The sequence below is a fragment of the Emys orbicularis genome, chromosome 10 (genome assembly GCF_028017835.1).
Source record: "Emys orbicularis isolate rEmyOrb1 chromosome 10, rEmyOrb1.hap1, whole genome shotgun sequence".
In the NCBI taxonomy this organism is placed as follows: Eukaryota; Metazoa; Chordata; order Testudines; family Emydidae; genus Emys; species Emys orbicularis.
The window spans coordinates 18,227,229-18,250,592 of NC_088692.1; the positions used below are offsets into that span (position 1 = coordinate 18,227,229).

At 39.0% G+C, this 23,364-nt stretch overlaps 1 protein-coding gene across 1 annotated transcript in view; it reads left to right on the forward strand.

Moving 5' to 3' along the window:
* SMG1 (SMG1 nonsense mediated mRNA decay associated PI3K related kinase) overlaps window positions 1–23,364 on the forward strand; it is a 117,536-nt gene that overhangs the window by 56,617 nt on the left and 37,555 nt on the right. The window contains exons 20-29 of the mRNA XM_065412819.1: window positions 8,662–8,861; window positions 9,185–9,381; window positions 10,935–11,099; window positions 11,982–12,136; window positions 16,331–16,476; window positions 17,232–17,433; window positions 20,746–20,855; window positions 21,225–21,372; window positions 21,860–22,019; window positions 22,472–22,592. Of these exons, the coding sequence (XP_065268891.1) occupies window positions 8,662–8,861; window positions 9,185–9,381; window positions 10,935–11,099; window positions 11,982–12,136; window positions 16,331–16,476; window positions 17,232–17,433; window positions 20,746–20,855; window positions 21,225–21,372; window positions 21,860–22,019; window positions 22,472–22,592 (1,604 nt within the window). The remainder of the gene's footprint in view (window positions 1–8,661; window positions 8,862–9,184; window positions 9,382–10,934; window positions 11,100–11,981; window positions 12,137–16,330; window positions 16,477–17,231; window positions 17,434–20,745; window positions 20,856–21,224; window positions 21,373–21,859; window positions 22,020–22,471; window positions 22,593–23,364) is intronic.

A 23,364-nucleotide genomic window follows, 5' to 3' on the forward strand; every position in this document is an offset into this window, starting at 1 on the left:
ATTTAGTTTAGAAATCCCACAGGGGTGTGATTGAAGTAGCCACCAAATTATAACAATTTAGCCTTGTGAGCTGCATGTACTATTTTTTCAGTTAAATGCAAATGCCAGTACATTTGTTTGTGTGCAGTCTCACAAATGTGATTATATTTATAGCATACACAATATGATTGTGTAGACATTGAAATGAATGCACCTCACATCACACACTACAAAACCTACAATACTGTGTTATAACCAAGGGGGATTAGTTACAGACTGAGATGTTACTGCAATACAAATAATAAACAGTAATTGCAGGAATGCAGTCGCTGTGGGAAAATTGCTTTATATATCCTGACCTTTTAAGATATTATTAATCCTCAATCACTTTTCCATTGAATTAAAGAAAGTAAGATTCTTCTTTGAAGTAGATGTAGCCATGTATTCCATGTGGGTGTGCGCACCCTACATACCGGTGAGCCAGAGATCTTTGCCTCACAGTATCTATAGGGGCAGCACTTACGCCCTGCAGCCATCGCTCTTCCCCTGGCCACATAAAGGTGGTGCTGCCCTCACCACCTCGGTTCCTTTGCACTGCCTGTGGATAGAGTTGGAGCTCCATGTGGTATCTTCACCTCATAAGAACGGCCATACTGGGTCAGACCAACGGTCCATCTAGCCCAGTATCCTGTCTTCCAACAGTAGTCAATGCCAGATGCTTCAAAGGGAATGAACAGAACAGGGCAATTATTAAGTGATCCATTCTGTTGTCCAATCCCAGCATCTGGCAATCAGAGGTTTAGGAACACAGAGAGCATAGGGTTGCATCCGTGATCACCTTGGCTAATAGCCATCGATGGACCTATCCTCCATGAACTTAGCTAATTCTTTTTTGAACCCAGTTAGTTTTCACCTTCACGGCATCCTCTGGCAATAAATTCCACAGGTTGATTATGCGTTGTACGACAAAGTACTTTTTTGTTTTAAACCTGCTGCCTATTAATTTCATTGGGTGACTCTGGTTCATGTGTTATGTGAAGGAGTAAATAACACTTCCTTATTCACTTTCTTCACACCATTCTTGATTTTACAGATCTTTGTCATATCTCCCCTTAGTCATCTCTTTTCCAAGATGAACAATCCCAGTCTTTTAATATCTCCTCATATGGAAGCTGTTCCATACCCTTAATTGTTTTTGTTGCTCTTCTCTATACCTTTTCCATTTCTAATATATCTTTTTTGAGATGAGCTATCAGAACTGCACACAGTATTCAAGGTGGGAGAGTACCATGAATTTCTATAGTGGAGGTATATTTTCTGTCGTATTATTTATTCCTTTTCTAATGGTTCCTAACTTTGTTAGGTTTTTTTGACTGCTGCTGCACATTAAGCGAATGTTTTTAGAGAACTATCCACAATGACTCCAAGATCTTTCTTGAGTGTCAATAGCTAATTTAGACCCTGTCATTTTGTATGAATAGTTGAGATTATTTTTTTTCAATATGCATTACTTTGCGTTTATCAACACTGAATTTCATCTGCCCTTTTGTTGTTCAGTCACCCAGTTTTGTGATATCCTTTTGTAACTCTTTGCTGTCTGCTTTGGACTTAATTATGTTGAGTAATTTTCTACCATCAGCAAACTTTGCCACTTCACTGCTAACCCCTTTTTCTGGATCATTTATAAATATGTTGAACAGCGCTGGTCACAATATAGATCCTCTGGGGACCCCACTATTTACCTCTATCCATTCTGAAAACAAACCATTTATTCCGTCCCTTTTAACCAGTTACTGATGCATGAAAAAAACTTCCCTCTTATCCCATCACTGTTTAATTCGCTTAAGAGCATTTGGTGATGGACCTTGTCAAAGGTTTTCTGAAAGTCCAAGTACATTGTATCCACTGGATCACCCTTGTCCACATGTTTTTTGACCCCCCTCAAAGAATTCTAATAGACTGGTGAGGCATGATTTCCCTTTACAAAAGCCAGTTGACTCTTCCCCCAACAAATTGTGTTCATCTATGTGTCTGATCATTCTGTTCTTTACTGTAGTTTCAACCAATTTGCCTGGTACTGAAGTTAGGCATATCAGTCTGTAATTGCCAGGATCACCTCTGGAGCCTTTTTTTTTTTTTTTTTTTTAAATGAGTGTCACATTAGCTATACTCCAGTCATCTGGACAGAGCCTGATTTAAGTGATAGGTTACATACCACATTTAGTAATTCTGCAACTTCATGTATGAGTTCCTTCAGCACTCTTGGATGAATACCATCTGGTCCTGGTAACTTTTACTGTTGAATTTATTAATTTGTTCCTAAACATCCTCTACTGACACCTCAGTCTGAGAAAGTTCCTCAGATTTGTTACTTAAAAAGAATGGTTTAGCTGTGGGAATCTCCCTCACATCCTCTGCAGTGAAGACCAATGCAAAAAATTCATTTAGCTTCTCTGCAGCGCACTTGTCTTCCCTGAGTACTCCTTTAGCATCTTGATTGTCCAGTGGCCCCACTGATTGGAAGGCTGCCTGCTTCTATTGTACTTACATTTTTGTTGTTGTGTGCTAGTTGCTCTTCAAATTCTTTTTTCACCTACCTAATTATACTTTTACATTTGACTTGCCAGAGTTTATGCTCTTTTCTATTTTCCTTAGTAGGATTTGGCTTCCAATTTTTTAAAGATGCCTTTTTGACTCTCTTTTTTACTCTGTTGTTTAGCCATGGTGGCATTTTTTTGATCCTCTTACAATTTTTTTTAAATTTGGGGTAAACATTTAATTTGAACCTCTCATGTTTTAAAAAAGATTCCATGCAGCTTGTAGTCATTAAGCAGTCACACTTTCACTCCTAGTTTTCTGAGAACTTTTATATAGTAATATAGTACTTTTATATAGTACCTTGGTTAAGTTTAAGTGTTAGTTTAGTGTTAGTAGAGTAGTTAGCTGCCCTGTGTGATGCCCTCACCAGGGTTCAAGCAATGTCCATCATGTAGGGGGGCTATCCCCAACAGCTTATTGTGTCTCAGTGAGGGTCTGATTAAAGAGAGGTGCACCATCTGCAAGTCATTCACCAAGAGGACTCAGGTGGCAAGAGACTTGCAGTTGAAGCAGAACCTTCTGGAGCAGGCCTTGACACCCTCATCTCCTCAGCAGATGCCTTTGGATCCAGCAAATGATGCCATCCTGCGCTCGGGCTCTGGTGCTTCCCCCCAAGAGAAAAAGGGGTCGTTCACCGTCTTTGGTACAGTGAGAAAGAGGTCCTAAAAAATGAGTTGGCCCATTCCAGGGCTCTGGGAGATGACAATGACTTTTCTAGGAGGAGTGTTGACCGGCATTTTATTTCCTCTGGCATCAGGGCTCAGCTTCTTTCTCAGCACACGGCCCCTACCAGCCTCTACAAATGCCTTCTCCTCCAACAGAGCTCCCACTCAAACTCCCCTGTTTACAGCTCTGTTTGCTGGCTTCTGTGCCGCTGCGGCTGTCTGTGCCGCTGCCTGCAGATGAGAATATGAACCAGCGGGTGTTGCTCTCTAAATATGACTTTGTCAATTGGGCAGCCATATCTAAGTTCATGGACAAATAGCCAGAAGCCTCCAGGGAAGAGTTTAAGGTATTCATTGCAGAAGGCCATTTGGCCAAAATTTTGTTGCAGACAGCTCTGGACGTGGCGGGTGCCTCAGTCAAGACCAACAAAATTTTGCCCTCTTTTTTAAAAGACTCCTGAGCTACTTGATGTGCTTTGGGAGTATATACTCTGGCTGTGAAGAGGCACCACTGTCGTGGTAAGCAGCTGCAGCAGTTATACTACTTGCAGTTGTTTTTTTTTTTTTTTTTTTTTTTTTATAGTTGTCCCATCCTGTGTGGCAGTGGGATTATTCTAGAAAGAGCCAGCAATTACAGAGGAGGAGGTCCTCTGGTTCTGGGTTTAACCAGCCCTTCCCACCCATTTGCCCCCCTGGCATCTAGCAGGTACCCATTTTGACTTGTGTAACCTCTCCTTTTCCATGCCCCCAGTTCAGGGACAAGCTGGCCCACTTGTACAGTGTTTGGGACTCAATTACAATGGATAACTGGATCCTAAACAGAGTCAGATTGGGATATGCCATACTGTTCCTCTCCATCCATCCTCCCCACCCCTACCCTGTCCCTTTTCAGGGACCCCTCATGAGACACTGCTTCTTGAGCAGGTTACGTTTTTACTGGCTTTGGGGGTCATAGAGGAGGTCCCCCTGCAGCATTGGGGAAAGGGGTTCTACTCCTGGTATTTCCTGATCCCCAAGTCCAAGGGAAGGAGACAACATATCCTCAACCTCCACAATCTCAAATACATCAGATACGTAAGATTCCATATGGTCACCCTAGAACTATTGTCCCCGCCTTGAATCACAGCAATTGGTTTGCTGCCCTGGACATGCAGGATGCTTATTTCCATATAGCAGTCCTCCTGAGCCACAGGAGGTATCTCTGATTTGTCATGGCTGGCTAGCACTAGCAGTACACTGTGCTGTCTTTCGATCTGTCTTCCGCTTCCTGGGTTCATATCAAGTGTATGACTCTGATAACAGCGTACTTCAGGAATATGGGAATTCATATTTTCCTACATCTGGATGAATGGTTGCTGAAGGGCAAGTCCAGAGAGAAGGTCCTCATTCATGTTCACTTCACACTACACCTATTCGATTTGTCTAGGTCTCATCCTAAACAGCGGGAAGTCAACATTGGTTCCAACTCAAAGAATTGAGATCATTGAGGCCTGATAGACTCTCCAAGCTTGAGAGCATTTTTACTGATTCCAGGCGATCCACCATGTATGTCTGGAGTTTCAAACTCAACAACAGCCCACTTATGCCTGAGGTTCCTAGGCCATATGGCCTCATGCACGCAGGTAGTTCAATATGCCAGGCTGTGCCTATGTCCTCTTCAGATGTGGCTGAAGTTGGTCTGTCATCTGAGTCGCAACCCCTTGGACGTGCTGGTCTGACTTCTCCCACCAATTCAGGGCAATGTGTGCCAGGATGTTACTTTCTTTTGGCCCCCACTGATCAGTACTACAAGTCATCAATGCCTCCTTTATAGATTGGGGAGCACATCTGGACTTGCTGAAAGTTCAAGGCATGCAATCAGAATGAGAAGCTTCTTTGCATATCAGTGTGCTGGAGCTTCATGCCATTTACAATGCCTGTCAGACCTTTCGAGATCACATCAGGGGCTCAGCGGTTGTCATACTCACCGACAATACCACTGATTTGTACTATGTGAGGAGCCAAGTAGGCACACTACAATGTGCTTTATCAGCAGGCAGTCAGGCTCTAGCAGTTTTGCATTGGGAAAACATTATCCCCATAGCCAGTCACTTGTCTGGTATTCATAGTCGTCTGGCAGATCACCTCGGCAGGGGTGGTCTCTGAAGTCCAGTAGTGTGCAGTCCATCTCTGCAGTTTGCGGCATCCCGATGGTCAACCTGTTTGCCAGGAGAGACAACAGGAAATGCCAGCAGTTCCGCTTCCGAGGGTATCTCAATCTGGGCTCCTGGGCTGGTGCTTTTCACCTGAGCTGGTAATCAGCACTCCTGTATGCTGAAATTGGATTGTGCCAAGCTCATTCTTATTGATCAAGCATGGCCAAGACAATGTCAGTTCTCTGACCTCTTCACATTAGCTGTTTGCCCTCCCATATCTTTTCCTCATCATCCTAACCTCGTGACTCAGCATCACGGTCCAGTTGCATTCAGTACTCCACTCCTGCATCTCACAGTATGAATTCTGTATGGTTAGATGAGGAATAGGAACAATGTTCAAAGGCAGTCTGGTAGGCCTTGCTTAACAGTAGGAAGCCCTCCATCAGGTCAGCCTATTCGGCCAAGTGGAACAGATTCTCAGTATGGTTGTTAGCCCAGGTAGTTCAATCAAAGCTGGCTTGTGTCCAGGACATCTTGGAGTACCTGTTATACCTTCAGTGTTCTGGTCTTCTGCTTAGTTCATTGAGAGTCCATCTGGTTGCAGTTTCGGCATTTCATCCACCTAGCCAGGGGAAATTGGTGTTTTCAAACTCCATGGCAGTGAGATTCTTGAAAGGAGGAGACACTCCTCTCCACCCACCAGTTAAAGAGCCAGTTCCTTTGTGGGATCTTAATACTGTTTTAGTGGCTCTCATGGGACCTCTATTTAAGCCTCTAGCAACTTCTTCTTTCCACCTTCTGTGTCAGAAAATAGCCTTTCTTGTGGTGATAACATTTGTAGGGAGAGTGTGCAAGTTGCAGGCTTTGATGGTGGAGCCTCACCACATGCAATTTTCAAAAGACAAAGTAACCCTGAGGCCACACCCAAAGCAAAGGTGGTTGAACAGTGTTGTATATTTACCAGTGTTCTTCCTAAAGCTGCATTCAACCCCAAAGGAGCAGCGTCTTCACACCTTGAATGTCAGTTGATGTCTAGCTTTTTATGTGGTTAGAACTAAACCTTTTCATTCCTCGCTTCGTCTGTTTCATATGCAGACCGAATGAAGGGTCAAGTGGTCTCTTCACAGACAATCTCCAGGTGGATAACATCATTTATTGTGACAGCATATGAAGTAGCCCATGCTAAACCTCCTCAAGAGGTATGAGTGCATTCCAAGCAAGTTCAGGCAACGTCAACAGCATTTCTATCAGGTGTTTCTATATTGGACATTTGCAGGGTGGCCACTTGGTCCTCTTTGCATACTTTTGCTATGTGCTATGTCATTACAGCTGTGTCCAGATCAGATGCAAACTTTGGGAAGATAGACCTGCTGCCTTCTTTAAGTAGACTCTGAGCCCCACGTCCTGCAAGTACTGGTTGCAAGTCATCCACATGGAATATGTGGCTGCATCTACTTGAAGTAAAAAGAGTTACCTACCTGTAACTGTTATTCTTCCAGATGTGATACAAATGTGTATTCCGCGACCTGTCCTTCATGGCCTCTGCATTTGGAGTCTGTACTTCTGACCTTTTATGTGAAGGAACTGAGGGGATCGGGGCAGTGCAACCCGTATACAGCCAGGGGAGGCCCTACAGCCATAGGGTGGAGAGCCTCTGCTACGGGTATGTCCCAGCTCCAGAGCATGGAGTGCGCACACCCACATGGAATACACGTCTGCATCACATCTTGAAGAACAGAAGATTGCTGTATTTTTCCAGGCAGAAACTATTAAAATTACATAATTTACTAATGCAAATTGTAAATATTAAATTTAAAGTTTCAGTTAATTCTTTTTGGTATGTAAAGACTTAATGTATTAAATCTACAAGAAGAGATGTTATGTAAGCCTTTGTATACTCCCATTTTGTCACCATGTAGCTACTAAAACCCACTACTCTGCTCACATCCATGTTGAAAGAGTTGGATATGTTTTTTGCTTTTACTTTTTATTACCACTGGGTTGGTCATGTGGCATTAGGAGGGCCTTCAGTGATTTCAGAAGTTTCTGAAAGCAGACTTGGTAAGGCAGCATTTGTGAACCCCGAGAGCAAATTCTATATACATCAGTCTTCAACCATCTGTTTCTCCTTTATCCCTGCCGAGTCACTCTTAAAATTAAGGTCTTTTCAGCTGTAAGCAAATATGTTTATTTTATTTTTTTTAATTATGGTATGTTTAATAGTTTTTTTTTTCTGATAGCTTTGTCAGCTTGGTGTGATAGGTGAATTTGAGTAACTTCTTTTTCTTGTCTTAATCGCACCATCGTCATAGTGGATTTCCTTAGCTTGATGCACCCAGTCCCTCTATACAGCTAGTCCCATTGTGCACAAAAGATGCTACAAATTAATGTTGACTGGTGTATAGCACACTGCTTCCTCAGGTACTCCAGATGCCATCGACCTTCTTGCCAGGAACCATATGTTCCATATAGTTATACATGCCCCTTCCTCCCCCTCCGCCCCCCAATGAGCTCAATGTATAGATAGTCAATACAGATGTCTTTATACTACTTCTGTAGGATGCCTATCTCCTTCTCATGTATTTGACATATGATACACTGAGAAGTTATACTGATATCATCTGCATTCTGAGACTGCAGACTCAATGCAAACTGACAATGAGGCATGTTTTGGTGGTGGTGGTGCATGTTAGAAGAGGAGACCATGTTGGAACAGATATTGAGTTGTACTACTTGCAGTTGGCTTCACTGCGGTCTTTCTAACTTGTGGGCCTTCTCCGTCATTTTGTACACCTGGAAGAGAATGTCTGAAATCCTTTTTCCAGTTTTTGTCACCAGCTGAAACTATTTACCATTCCAGTTTTTGGGATGGAATATTTTATGCTGCTAAATCCTCACCATCTTCATTAATTTCTATTCACATCTATTTTTCTCTCTCTGAATTTTGAATATCTTATTTCTCTTTGCTCATTTTCATTTTTAACCAAAAGTGTATGCCTCTTTTTCAAATTTGTCTTCTGCACTGTGTTTTCTTTACTTTCGGCTAGCAAACCCTTTATCTCCATTTCTTCTGCCTTTAAGTCATTTTTTTGCAATGTTCTTGAGCTCTGTATTAGTTCCTGCAGAGTAATCCTGTGTGTGTATATACACATGTGTGCATGACCCTAGGAAACATAGGTCCATTAGAGGTTTGATTACAAGAGTAATCAACTACAAGCTAAAATACATTTACAGCTATGTATGTAGATATATGCATTGCTGTATTTGTCTTAACTTTTTTTCAGGAAGGACAATTGGTTAGAAAGATTGTTCTACAGCTGCCAGAGATTAGATAAGCGTGATCAATCAACCATTCCTCGCAATCTATTGAAGATGGATGCTGTACTTTGGCAGTGGGCTGTTTGGGAAGCAGCTCAGTTTACAGTCCTTTCTAAATTGAGAACCCCTCTAGGTAGAGCTCAAGATACGTTCCAGACAATTGAAGGTAATGTAAAGAATGTATATTTTTTATGGTATATTTGGTTTAAGAAATAAAGCAGTGAGCTATTTTCGTAAATTATGTTCAAGATAGGAAAAAATTACGTTCTTTTTCAGCAATTTGCTGCTTTTTTAGACATTTCTTAAATGTCAAGAAATCAAGAGTTATATAATAATTTTGGAGACACTTTATGTAGTTTTTTATTTGTTGAAGTACATGTTAATGATTTTAGACTCAATTTTCACAGCTATTTTTATATTCTATAAAGATGTAAATACCTGATTATTTGATAACCAGTGTGTTGAAATGTTCTGACCAAATGTTTATAGGTATCATTAGAAGTCTTGCAGCCCACACGTTAAACCCTGATCAAGATGTTAGCCAGTGGACTACAGCAGACAATGATGAAGGACACAGCAGTAATCAGCTTAGACTTGTTCTCCTTCTACAGTACTTGGAGAATCTGGAGAAACTGATGTACAATGCTTATGAAGGATGTGCTAATGCACTCACTTCTCCACCCAAGGTTTGTGTCTTTCAATGCTGACAGTACTGCAAACTGTCCCACAAAAGTGGGAATATTTCACTGTATGTCACTTGATGCTTATCAAGAATCATATGCCATTCTGAATGATTCCTTGTAATAACTTTTCTATAGAAATGTCCGATATACTACCTTGATTATAAGCCAACAATTTTTCCACTTTAAAAAATAAAAAAGTTCAGGATTGCCTAGCTGTTCTCCCTATTGGTGGAACTTACATTGTTTTTGAAAAAGATCAGCTGCAGACAACTTTGTTTCCAAATATTTTAGGCCTGTGTTCTGATTTTCATTTAACCTTGTTTGTCTAATTTCTTTTAAAACAAACATGATATATTCCTTCAATTTGTTTTGCCTTACTTGATTTCATGTTCTTTACTATTAAACAACTGAAAAGGGAACATCATTTTCTTGAGTAACTGTTTACACAACAGCACAATATCAAACAGGTTGCAGATGATAAAATGAATAACTACTGAATGTGAATTTAAGGTACAGTAGCCACTGCTCTGTTAAGCTGTTATCAACATTACTTACGAAATGTATTCAGTTGTGATGGGTTCAAGGTGCCATTTGTTGGATATGAAATAAAAATTGATGTATTTACAGTTGAATCTATGAAGTATTGGCCTTCATAGAAGCAAATAGCTTTAAAAATTTGAAAGGACCACTTTGCTATTTTCCCATTTCTGCTTAAACAATCTGTAAAATGGCCAAGCTGTTAACATTGTAAATCATGTCGTAATTGCAATGAGTTTTTGCAAGAATTATTTATTTGTTTGCTATTTTGCCTGTCCAGATATGTAATTGGAAGGGTTCCAAAGAAACCATTTCTGTTTGTTGAGAACAAATCCATCCAAATCTGATTGATTATAATATTTGGTAGAAAGTTATTGCACCACTTGTGTGTTTGCCTCAGAATCTCTATAATTATAATGTATGTTGTAATTTCCCAATGTCAGGTCAAACTGAATTTGGAAGTAGTCTAGAATTAGTGTATTTTGCTACTGTGCAGGGGATCAAATTTTAAGGATCAAGCTGAATTCTTTTCTCCCAGGCTGGCAAGAAGCAGCAAGTCACTGATGAGGCAGAATTTCTCTCTTTTCATCCCTTCTTTTCCCCCAACTTCCAGCCTCTTTCACATGGAAATGTGGTCCTCCAAGAGGCAGGTATTGACAGAGGGTTGAATAAAGCAAAAATATTTCTAAGAAAGCATCCATTGTAAGTAGGGCTTCTTAGGTATGGGGGAAAGAAAATTTGAAAGGACAAGTTAAAACACATTTAAATCTAACTTCTTGTAATGGACTTGCTGACAGAAATCTTCCCACGACGATGTTGTTACATTTTTAATCATTCTATAGTTAAATTACACCACTTGAAAATTTAGTCAGAGAGGGGAACCCTTCCCGATAAAGATTATGCTGTTCTACATATTATTAAATATTATAATGCATCTATTTTAATTTATACAAAAATTAAAAGTATTGTTTTATAAAACTCAGGATCTCTCTCTTTATTTTTTTTTTCCTATTGTAAAGGTTATCAGGACATTCTTCTATACTAACCGCCAGACCTGCCAAGATTGGCTAACTCGGATTAGACTTTCTATCATGCGGGTTGGATTGTTGGCTGGTCAACCTGCTGTGACAGTCAGACATGGTTTTGATTTACTCACAGAAATGAAGACCAATAATATCTCTCAGGTACTGTGTTTTTCAAAATTTAGTAGGCTGTAGAAAAAAACATTTCCATAGTATTGTATGTAAACTAAAAGCAATAGGCCTGTTAAAAACTGTATTCTCGAGCAACAGTTTTGAACTTTTACTTATCTATTTTTGCGGGGGTGGAGTTTTTTCTAGCAAAATAATTTAAAATTTGGAAATGCTGTGTGTTACACATTTAGTCAAAGATTTAATAGTAAACAGATGCTGGAGCTAGCTCATATTTTGAACTATATAATTCCCACTGTTTAAGTAAGGAGCCTCTGTTTAAAACTTGCAAAAGTATCAAAAACTTCCACTAGACCAGTATTTTTCAAACTTTGTCTGTGGAGCCCTTCCTGGTATTGTGAAAAGCAACCCTTTTCTGACCAAGGTCTGGGATGAGGACTGGAAGAGGATGTGGTCCAGGAGAGGATCTTTCTACGAAATGTTGGCACAATGAGTTGGAAAAACCACTGTGTTTAGAACACTTTGTATAAAAGCTGAAGGGTACTGATAACTTGTTCAATAATGTTATTTGACCTTCTTAAAATGTGTGTGTTTTAGCAGAGAAGGCTTTCTAGATTTATGCCTAGGTAGTAATTTTGTCTGCTGATGAATTTCTGGGGATTTGTGAAAAAGTAATGTCTTTACATAAGTATAGGCCATGAGCTGGATGTGTTTTTCAGAGGGTAGTGTACAGCGTCTGGTTTTCAAAGATTCTTTGCTCTACTCTTTGTGGGAGTGGGGTAACTGTGACCATTGAGAATACTTTATTAAATATAAACATGAAATATTGCATAACATATTTAAAACATTTAACAATGCACGTAGCTTTTCTCTTCAAACAAGATCTGTTAAATTAAGCTTAAACTTCATTTCTAGGGAAGTGAACTAGAAGTGACAATTATGATGTTGGTGGAAGCGCTATGTGAGCTTCATTGCCCTGAAGCTATACAAGGACTAGCTGTCTGGTCTTCTGCTATAGTTGGGAAGAGTCTGTCTTGGATTAATTCTGTAGCTCAGCAAGCAGAAGGACGGTAAGTTGGCACAAATGACTGGAGAACTGGTCTAAATGTGAGCTTATTTTCTAAATACATGAAGGGCCAATATTTTTATCTCAATTAATGTAAGTTGCTTCATGGATCAAAGCTGCTCTTCTGGTTTCCTTATCTGAACAAGAAGTTCACTTTTAACATGTCTTTGGGAGATGGTTAGCATGTCCTAGAATTTTTTAAAAACAGATGCATAAGGACATCACTAAGTTGTCAGTGTTCCAGGATCAGCTGTGCTGTGTTACATTTTCAAAAATTCTCTGTAGTGTAGCAGCATTATTTAGCCAGGTTTATGTTGCAAATTATTGTTTAATCTGAATTTTTTTTACCCGGTTTCCTGGCCAGAGGTAGTAATCTGAAGGTTCTTTAAGGATATCCAGATGTACTTTTCAGACCTGGCTTTTAACCCTTTTTTTGTGTTATGAGTGTTGATCACCACTGAGGTAGTATCTTAAATTGCAGATAAACACTGGTCTACACTACAGTGTTAGGTTGACATAAAGCATCTTATGTCGATCTAATTATGTCAGTGTGCACACTACAGCTTTGCTCTCACCGATGTAAGTGCCCTACAACACTGACATAACTTCACCTCCTTGAGAGGCGTAGTGCTTGTGTCGGTGTAATTAGGACGACACAGTGTCCCTGTAGACATTGTGTTACTTACATCTATTGGCTGTCATTCTTGTCAGTTTCACGGCTGTGCTGAAGCTGTGAAATTTACAAGAAAGCTGGTTCACAGCTCCCCAGCTGAGCTACTGCTTGATCTCTGCTCCCAGCTGAGCTGCCACCCTGCTCCAATCTCCCCCAGACTCCCCACCAGGAGCCCAGCTGTCGTGTTTCCTCCCCCCCCCCCACTCCCCCCCGGTGCTCTCTGCTTGCAACTCGGAGCACGGCTGCGCCTGGCAGGCAGCTCTGCGCCTGGCGGGCAGCTCCGCACCCACAGTTTGGTTGGCTGCTCCATTCCCGGGGGGGAGCGGGGATCTGAGAAGCCCAGTGTGACTGCCCCGTTCCTGGTGTGGAGCCAAGGTGGGGAGGGGCACCTGGGTTCCCAGTGGGGAGCTGGGTTATTGGCAGGGAGCTGTGCACAGAGCTTAGAGCCCTGGCTCTCAACCCCCAACACTGCCCCTCTTAAGTGAGTGGAAGCGCTCCTGGTGAGGACACACACCACCAACAGATGAAGGACAGAGTGGACCTGAACTACTGCAGTAATTACTGCTGTGGCTGTAAGTCAACCTAACATAGGTCGACTTGTTTATAGTTTAGACATGCCCTAAGAATCTGTAGGTCAGTGTGGTAGATTTTAAAAAGTGGGTCAAAATACATTGAAACATACTGAATTTTTCATCCACTTTTGGGGAAACAACTCACCTTTTCACTGTGGAAGGCACTTACTGAATCCCAGAAAGGAAAGCGGAGATATACCCTGTTAATTCTTAGGTACATGTGCGGACAAACAAAACTTAGGCAAAAAATCTATAGAATTTTTATAAGGATTAGTGATGTCTGTTTTCTTTTGTTAGGTCCTTCAAATAATGCATATCTTTGTAAGATACAAAGAGCGTTCTTCAGAAATACTTTGTTAGTAATGTGAACTGTTGCTGTACCAAGACTTACAGAAAACCTTCAGTCCTAAAATCCACTGTACTAAACATTGTTTAGCTAATGGACATCCAGTGGCACTGTGTCGAGACAGTTATTACATGTGTGACTGAATAAGCAAAATAATATTTGATATATTATTCAACTATTTGAATAGTCAAAGCTTGCAAATCTGTTGTTATGCAACATCCTTTCAGATTAATGAGATGTTGGGATATGACTAGTACAACAGGCCACAGTGAAAAAGGAAATTAATGGGACATTTCTGAAAGGAAGATTAGCAGTGAAAAGGGAAATGTTGGTTTACATTGTTTGGTTTAACATTTGTTTTGCAGTAGTACTCAGAGCCTCTCTATCATGATGATGGTGATCTCATTCTGTTAAGTGCTGCACAAAGGCATAGGATGACAGTCCCTGCCCCGTCTTACAGTCTAAGAAAATATGCAATATACAAAGACTAGCGGGTAGAAGGAAAAAGTCAGATACAATTATTATTTTTTTATATATATATGTATATGTATATGTATATGTATATATATATATATATATATATATGTATATATACACCTTTACATTTTTTGATATGAATAAAGTAAGAATTATTCCCAACTGCTACTTAAACTAGCCGTCATTATATGCTCTTCGGGATGTTGAAAAGTGACTAGTTTTGTTTGACTGTGTTTTAATTTAGGGCAAAGACACCTAAATTTGGGATTTGTGCTGTTAGCTGTATACAATAAACTAAAATAAAACACTGGTTTTTTTTAAAGGTCCTCATGGGTTATATACTTAGCACTACTGCCAACCCACAGAGCTAATAATTTTATAGAAGAGAGATTATGTTGTATAGTTTTAATGTGGGCAGTCTTCTGATTTTTGAACACATAGGGAAAAGCACCCTTTCCACCCATACCAAAGTACTTTTGTCTTACATATTAGACTAAAATTCACCTGAGGGAAAAACATACACACACACATTCTGTATACATGTATACATCTCATCCTGCTGGCATACTGAAAGAAACAACACTCCTAATCTCTCTTCCCACCTCTGCCTCTGTCACAGGTGCTTCCTGTCCCCCCTTTCTTAACTGCTTGGTTTGGCCTGTGTTGAAGCATCTTCTTGCAGGACTAGCTTCTTTGTCTCTCTACCTCCAACATTTTACCACTTCCTTCCTCTGCCACCAGTCAGGGCTCATAGACACGCTGCCTGAAGTGTCGACATACCTTAAATAGGATCTGGTCAGAGGCATGAAGAGTCAGTGGCAGAGTGGATGCAAATCAGGCCTGCAGATCACACCGGTGATCTTCTCTTCTCCTGCTCTATTGAGTGAGGGAAATGGGAACTTCATGGCTCTTCTCCTTCAAACAACTTCAGCTTCCTCCACAAGACCAGCAGTGTCTGATAAGCACTCCTACCATACCAGCCTCAGTTAGGTAACCTTGCCAGATTACAGCTCCCTGTCTCCTGCTTGTGGTTCCTGTAAGCAGAGAAAGAAAGAATCCAATATTTGCCTTTCTCAGTTAGTCATGAGTAGCAAACCTATGTGAATATAACAAAGCTGTTCGTCTAGTCATCTTTCATCTGTGGAAGTACTCCCAGTATGCTAAGTGCTTTCCAAACAGGCGAGAGAGAGAGAGCCTTGTTGCAAGGGCTTTAGAGTCAAAAATGGAGAAAACATCAGGCTGGGAAAGAGGTACACATACAAGCAAAGAGGCCATGGCAGTTAGCGTGTGTTCTGTTTTTCCTTTGTTTTAAAAAAACATTTTGTTATGGGGACAGTGGCAGGGGAGCAAGGGAGATATGAGGAACAAGGGTTGAGGGAAGGTCATTGAGAGGCAGGAGTTCAGGAAGAGTGACACTGGCAATGGAGGGGTGAGAATGAGGTTAGGGGGAGCAAACAGTCAGCAAAAAAACAAGTCTAGAATTCAAATTGTAAAATGCCAGCTGCTGACATCACTAGGCCTAGAGGCTGTGAAGCTTGTTCCACTAACCATGGCTTCCGTTCTGTCTCCCCAAACCAACATAGCTGAGGGAGCTCTGCTCGTCCTCACCCTGCTGTGTTGTTGCTTCTGTCTCCTGTGAGGGAGGGAAGTTTCTGGCAGACGTCTCACGTGAAAATCATATTAAAGCTATTCATCTAGAACAGTGCCAGCAAGTAAATTTTGCTTCAGTTCATAGTAATTTGAAGTTGGCATGAAAAGCTGATACATAGAGATAATTTCACATATATGAAACTATTAACTGACAACCTTAATTGATTTCCATCTTATTCAACCTTATTTTTTAAAGATCCCAGTTTGATGTTTTGGATTGAAGGATAAAGAAAGTTCCAAGAATAAAAGAGATCAGTAACTACATCACCCACCTTCAGTAGCTTTTCCCCCCACCACTTCTGTTTTCCACGTTTTACCATAGGGAGAAATCCTCTGTAGTCTTTCTTTGTTTTATTCTTGTAGCATTGCAGGGATCATTCATTTTCTTTTATAGGAAATTTTAATACAAACTCCATATACAAAAAGTAGAAAATCATTGCTGTGAAATGTTGACTAAACATTAAATCTTAAATATTTAAGGTTTGAAAAAGCAACTGTTGAATACCAGGAGCACTTGAGTTCCATGACAGGAGTGGATTGCTCCATAGCTGGTTTTGATAAATCTGTCCTGAAGTTGGCCAATTCAAATAGTGGCAATAATGCCAGCCCAAAGCATTCTTTGAATGGTAAGTATTATTAATTGCTTTTTTAAATGGCCACAAACTCCATGTACTGAATATGTACATACATTGTTGTGGTTTACAGGTAATATAGTCAACAGTAAAGCTTTGTTAAATTACCTTAGTAATTTACATTGTAAACACTTACGTACAAGTTTAAGTGAAAAATCCAGTTGAAGATATTGGGGCTACTCACATATGTAAAGATAAGCACATGCATAGATGTTTGCAGATTTGGGGCCTAGTGAAGAGATGGTTAAAAGCAAGGATAACACACAGTAAAATGTACTTTGTATTTTAAGCAGTTCAGTTCTAATTATTTAGACTTGAATAATACGCCATTACTTCCAGTTATTTGTATACTTCATGAATGTACTATAGTATAAAAAGAAGCCTTAAATGAGACCTTGCCACAGCACTCTATTAAAATCTTGAGAAGTGGGAAGGAGTATTTTGTACACTTTTTTTGTGTGTATTATCAGGTGCACATATTAGTTTAGTTCTTCTATACGGATCAGATAATTTTCTATCTTCCAGTTTCTTTATAAATATTAACTAAATTCTTCCAAAGCCTCTTGCATAAGTATTTCAGTTTTACAGGTGATAAAATATGCTATAGATGAGAAGTTAGGCACTGTAAATATTGTGTAACTAATTTTATCTAAAGCAGATGAAACTTTTTGCCTTAAACATAATTTCCAAATGTTTTGTCAAGTAATGAGACTTATTTTTCTTAAATATTGATTTCCTTAATTTCACAGGTGAAGCTAGAAAAACTGTTCTGACTAAACCAAGTGATTCTTCACCTGAAGTTATAAATTACTTGGGTAACAAAGCATGTGAATGTTACATTGCAATTGCTGATTGGTCTGCTGTACAAGAATGGCAGAATGCTGTCCATGACTTGAAAAAAAGCACAAGTAATACCTCAGTCAATTTAAAAGCAGACTTTAACTACATAAAGTAAGGTTCTCATTAATTTATTCAATAATATCTCTGAAAGCAGTAAACTGTTACATGAAAGCTTCTCTTAGTCTCATCATATCAGTACCATGTGGTTTCCAAGATCTTTATCTTCTGTGATGCAAAATCTATAATGATTTAGTAGGAAAACCTCCTTGATGTATAGTAGCTATAACAGATAAGTAGTGAATTGACACCATCCTAAATAAGCCTTTGGGGCTTTCATGATTCTTAAGATTAGGTAAGGCCTCTTAAATTGTTTATTTGGCTGCAGAAGATAATGGATTTGTTTGTTATTTTTTTAATTGTAAGGGGATTCATCCATTCTCTCAATTAGAATAATTTTTAAAATATCTTGTCTTTCACTTGTATCTTTTTTTATTCTTTAGATTTGTGAATTAAAATATTTTGACTCTAAAGCTTTCTTCAGAAATTAAAGAAGATTATGTTGGTTGATATCTAATGATTCGTTAGAGATACAAGGTGATCGTGAGGTAATATATTTTATTGAATCACCATCTGTTGACAAGAGAGAAACTTTCAAGCTTACACAGTGGTGTTCTTCAGGATCTCTGTGTAAATTTGAAAGCTTGTCTCTCTCATCAACAGAAGTTGGTGCAATAAAAGATAATGTTTTCACCTTCACCAACTTGTGTCTCTAATGTCCTAGGGCCAACACAGCTACAACAACCCTGCATATATCTAATGAATCATGATAGTCTTTAGGTTTTTTGAACTAAATATAAAAAAAGCGCACCTAGGATTCTAGCAGACACTTGACTTGTTACTCAAGTGGGTTTCAGCCTTTTTTCATTTGTGAACCCCTAAAAATTTTCAAATGGAGGTGCAGACCCCTTTGGAAATATTACACATAGTCTGTGGACACCCAGGACCACAGGTTGAAAACCACTGTTCTACGGTCATGACAGTCTTTTACGAACACCTTAGACGTCATCTGTGGTCTAGGGGTCCAAAACCACTGCTCTAATTAAAATTAAGTTGGAATTGCAATAGATAAGACTTCTGTAGCCATTCCATTTGAAGATCTATTTTTGAAGATCCAGTAAACTTCATAAAAAAAATCTTTTGACTGAAGTTTCTCACATGCAGACTTGGCCTAAAAATAAATTCTTGGGGGGAAAAGTTTAAATATAGTCTGTCAAGAAGTTTGAGTTTCTAAGGATAGTGTGTGCCTTTTTTTTCTGTTAGTAAAACTGGTGGCCTTCCTCATATAAACATAACAAATGGTTTGTTTTTAAAAGTTGCCATGTAGTTAATCCATAATGTGGGCAAGTCTTTACGATGTGTCTGAAAATATTTTGTTTAGAAATAGTTATGAATACTTCATATCCTTATCCTTTTTAGATACATTTGTCTGTGCAGGCAGAGATTTTCAATGTTCAGCATCCACAAATAGTTTGTTTGCAGGTGCAGAGATTTGATCATTTTGAGTTGTGTGGGGCAGGTGTAGTTTTATCCAGATAGTCTGTCAAATCTACATATTTTCCTGGTTTTTAGGCACCAAATTTGTACACCCTCTAAAAAGCTTTTTAGGGTTGCTCTATACCCATTTAAGATTATGACTTCACTGCAGAATCAAGCAAAAGGGAGAAACTCTGTATTTAGAGAGAAATTTTTAATCAAACAAATCTGCAGTAGTAATGGGAATATAAACATTTTCATAGTGAACATGGATTTTTTTTTTCTTTGTCAGTCCAGACACTTCATATTTCCTTTCTGCCAGCAGATGGTAACAGAACACTTGAACATTTGAATCATGACATTCTCTGTTAAGGGGCTTGTGGGCTCAATCTTCAATGTCTTATCTCAGTTGGCTGACTGATACTGTTCTAGAAGAATCTAGTCTCCTGAAATGCTCAACTGATATGCTGTCAACAGGGTAGAAGGGTTGGGTGAGGAGTTAGATTTTGGTTGTTGCAGGCTATCGGCATACTCCTGTGTAAACAAGGCCCTACACAGGACTCTAGGGCAGTGGTTCTCAACCTGCGGCTCATGGGCCGCTTGCGGCCCAATCAGGACACAGCTGCAACCCATGTGACATCCTCAGGGCCATATACAGGTAGTATTGGATGTGGCCCACATAACACATTGTGGCCCATAATGGTAAATAGGTTGAGAGCCACTGCTCTCGGAGCTTGTCTATGGAAGGACACTCAAGAAAATTAACTGAAGGTGTAAATTTAAAGTGGATTAGTTAAATCAAGTTTAAACCCCTTTGTGGATGCTACTATTATTAAAGTGGCCTTAATTCACTTTAATTCTGAATAAGAAGGTTCATGTAGTGGTTTAATGCAGTTTAACTAATCCCCTTTAAAATTTAATTTGGATTATTTTTTCTGAGTGTCCCTGTGTAGACAAGCCCTATGTCTCTTGCCATGTGCACCAAGCAGTTCAATTTCAAAAAAAATTGGGGCCTCTTTGTTGGCCCTATACAAGTCAATGGTAAAACTCTCATTGGCCTGGATGGAACCAGGATTCCCCCCCTTGGACATAAAGGAAAGCTCTTTTTAATTTTGTTCCCCTGAAAGGATCGTACTTTAATTTGCCAGTACTTATTCTTTTTCTTCCTTCATCCCTACACCTAGTGGAAGAGCACTAAGTGTTTGCACTAATTGCTGATTTTTCTATAAATATGAAACTTTGAAATGTTTATTCTTTAATTTTGATAGTCTGATAGCTTCTAAATTGTCATGAATGGCAGAAATTGAATTAACTGTTTTCTGCTACGTTACCTTCATTTTACAAATTATGATTGTATATTAAGATTGAAATCTTTGTTTTAAAGTTATGTGAATGTGCTCTGAATTCCACCTTCTAAAGTGCTGTGTAAAAACCTCAGGGCTTTGAATTAAAGGTATGTCTGCACTTGAAGCTGGTGGCATAATTCACAGCTGGAGGAGACCTACAGTAGCTCTGACTGAGCAAGCATGCGAAAAATGGAATGTAGTTGCAGCAGCGCAAGTGGGCTAGCTGCCCTGATTGCCTGTCGAATGTTTTTGACACACATTCTGGGTGGCTAGCCCTTCATGATGCTTGTGCTGCTGTGAGCTAGCATGTTAACAATAGAATATAGCCAGTCAGAGCTAGCGTGAATATCTCTTCAAACTGGGAATCACACCCCCTGCTCGAAGTGTAGACATATCGTAAGGCTACATGGAAGAAACGTGTTAAAAGAAAATTGGTTTATTAGTAGTGCTCCTTCTGGCTTTTCATTGCTGTTAAGTTGTAGGATATTCACCAACTAGGGTGAAGTAGAAGTATGGAAATAAAACTATAAAAATTGAATTGCAGATCTTTAAGCAGCTTTGAATGTGGAGAACTTACTGACTGTACAGAACAGCTAGAACTGCTACCTGGAGAAAACATCAACCTACTTACTGGAGGATCCAAAGAAAAAATAGGTAAAAATAAAATCAAAATTCATAATAAACAAAGTAATTCCTAAACACGTATTATAAGCTTAAAATACTGTACCAGATCAATATAGAAATGATACTTGGAGACTTTCTGGATATGGATTCCAGAGTTCAGCAGAACGACTGTAACTTTATTTACCAAGTTGAGAAATAATTGGCAATCATAATCCTAAATGCTGTTGTATTTTTTTTTATATTTGTGTGTGTGCGTGTGTGCGTGTGTGCGTGTGTGTGTGTGTGTGTGTGTTTTGAGAAAAGAATTTGGACTTAGATATGTAATTTTCTCATTAAAAGAATTATGGTAATGGTTGGTAATTTTTAACCATTTGTGGAATGTATGTATAATCTTTGTAGACATGAAGAAGCTGCTTCCTAACATGCTAAGTCCTGATCCAAGAGAATTTCAGAAAGCAATTGAAGTACAGTTGTTGAGAAGTTCAGTATGTCTGGCAACAGCTATAAACCACACAGAACAGGAACAAAAGTGGCAATTGATAACTGAGTAAGTTTAAAGAACCTTTGAGTGAATACAGTGACCTTGTATAATTTGTGTGTGTGAGAAGTTGTAACCCGTTAAATACCACTTTCTAGTAACTGTAGTCTTCGTTGTGTTTAAGTATCAAGCTTTTGTTTGGCTGCCTTTCTGAGAGTACATGAAGTTGTGTTTCATGGATTAGGAGTATAAACCGCTAGGAGAAAGAATGAGGAGGGATTTTAATTTTAGAGATCTAATGCTTTGTTCACCTGGGCAGTTGACAGTAAACAATGCTTTGAAACAGACAATCTGTGGAATTTACTGTGCATGATAAATGATAGGATCAGATCTTGCATAACCTTTCTTCCATATGAAGAGGCTGAATTTTGCTGCCTGTTGCCTGTTCATAATTTTTTTATGTTAATAAATATCAATATCTATTAATTAAGACAAGGACAATTAGTAGCTAATAGAATGGACTGTTCTAGTTTCTAACACTAAATCTTTATTTCAGAAATGTTGTAAAATACCTGAAGCAGACGTCACGAATAGCCGTTGGACCTTTAAGACTTTCCACGTTGACTGTGTCTCAGTCATTGCCAGTGTTGAGCACTCTGCAGTTATATTGTTCATCTGCTTTGGAAAATACAGTATCAAGCAGGCTTTCATCAGAGGTATATTTTCTTGTGTATACATTTTTTAAATAATATCTTTCTACTGAACTGTTATTGCACGAACACTGTTGCAGAGATGGGCTCATTCTTATTCAAACTAAGTTGAGAACATGTTGAATTTCCTAACATAGTTGCACTTGAAAATAATTGTTTTTAATCTGTTAGTAAAATTTCTGACTATTTAACACCACTTCCATCTGCACCTTTGTAATCCCACAGTAAAAAGGGCTTCATTGCAGGACTCTTCAGACCTTACTTTAGACACCTGTCTCATGCAGTAACATTCCTACTCAAACAGTCCAACTAACCAAATATTTTTGGTGTTATTTTGCTATATAAACTTAAATTAGTAAATTACAGCTTACTCCACTCTAAAATATTCTTTAGGTATTGAAAACTACAGGCTCTACATTATTCCATGACAAACATGAAATTTTTTATGCCTTCCGCAGGACTGTCTTATCCCTCTTTTTAGTGATGCTTTACGGTCATGCAAACAGCATGATGTAAGACCATGGATACATGCCCTAAGATATACTGTGTACCAGAATCAATTGCTGGAAAAACTTAAAGGTATCTAAATTTTACTTTAACGTTCTGAAGTGTCTATACAGAATTAGTAACTTAGATCTTTGTTTTGGTAGAAGCACCTGCATTTTCATGGTTCAAATAATTTGCTTAGAAATATGAAATAAACATGTTTTATTTGGCAAATGCTTATGTATGTTATAAAATATTCAGGAAACGTTGCTATAATGCAATTCACTCATCCTCAAGTTTTTAAACATGTCCATTGTATTCTTAGACATATCTTGTACTGTCATTAGTGTGTTTTCAAAAACAAGCTCCTTTACAGTCATTCAAGTATGCTTGTGGTGTGTAAAGAAGCAGGGTACGGGTAAAATCTCTGCCCTATTTTTTTTCTTCTTTTGGTAATCCATGAGTCTCAAATTTTAAATGTCAAACTGGAATTAAAAGTAGCTACATGAGACGAGAGCGTACTATGGAAGAGTGATTAATGTTTTTTAAATTGGCTCCAAACAGGTGTTTTTTACTTTTATATTGTCTAATAGAATCGTAAAATGGAAAAACAAATTGCAAAAATATTGCTTTGCTTATGTAACTAGTTTTGTGGCCTCTGACATCAGCCATCTGTTAAATTGCATGCATATTAGAGGGGAGAGAGCCCACAACCTTCTGCTCCAAAGCCATCTCATATATCACTTGACCTAACAGACTCTTCACTAGTTGTCAGTGATATTTTTTTTTTTTGCTGTGAATCACCCATCTAATACTCTGGATTTTATCTGTCTTCTGAAAAAAACATGTATCAGTAAAATCGCAC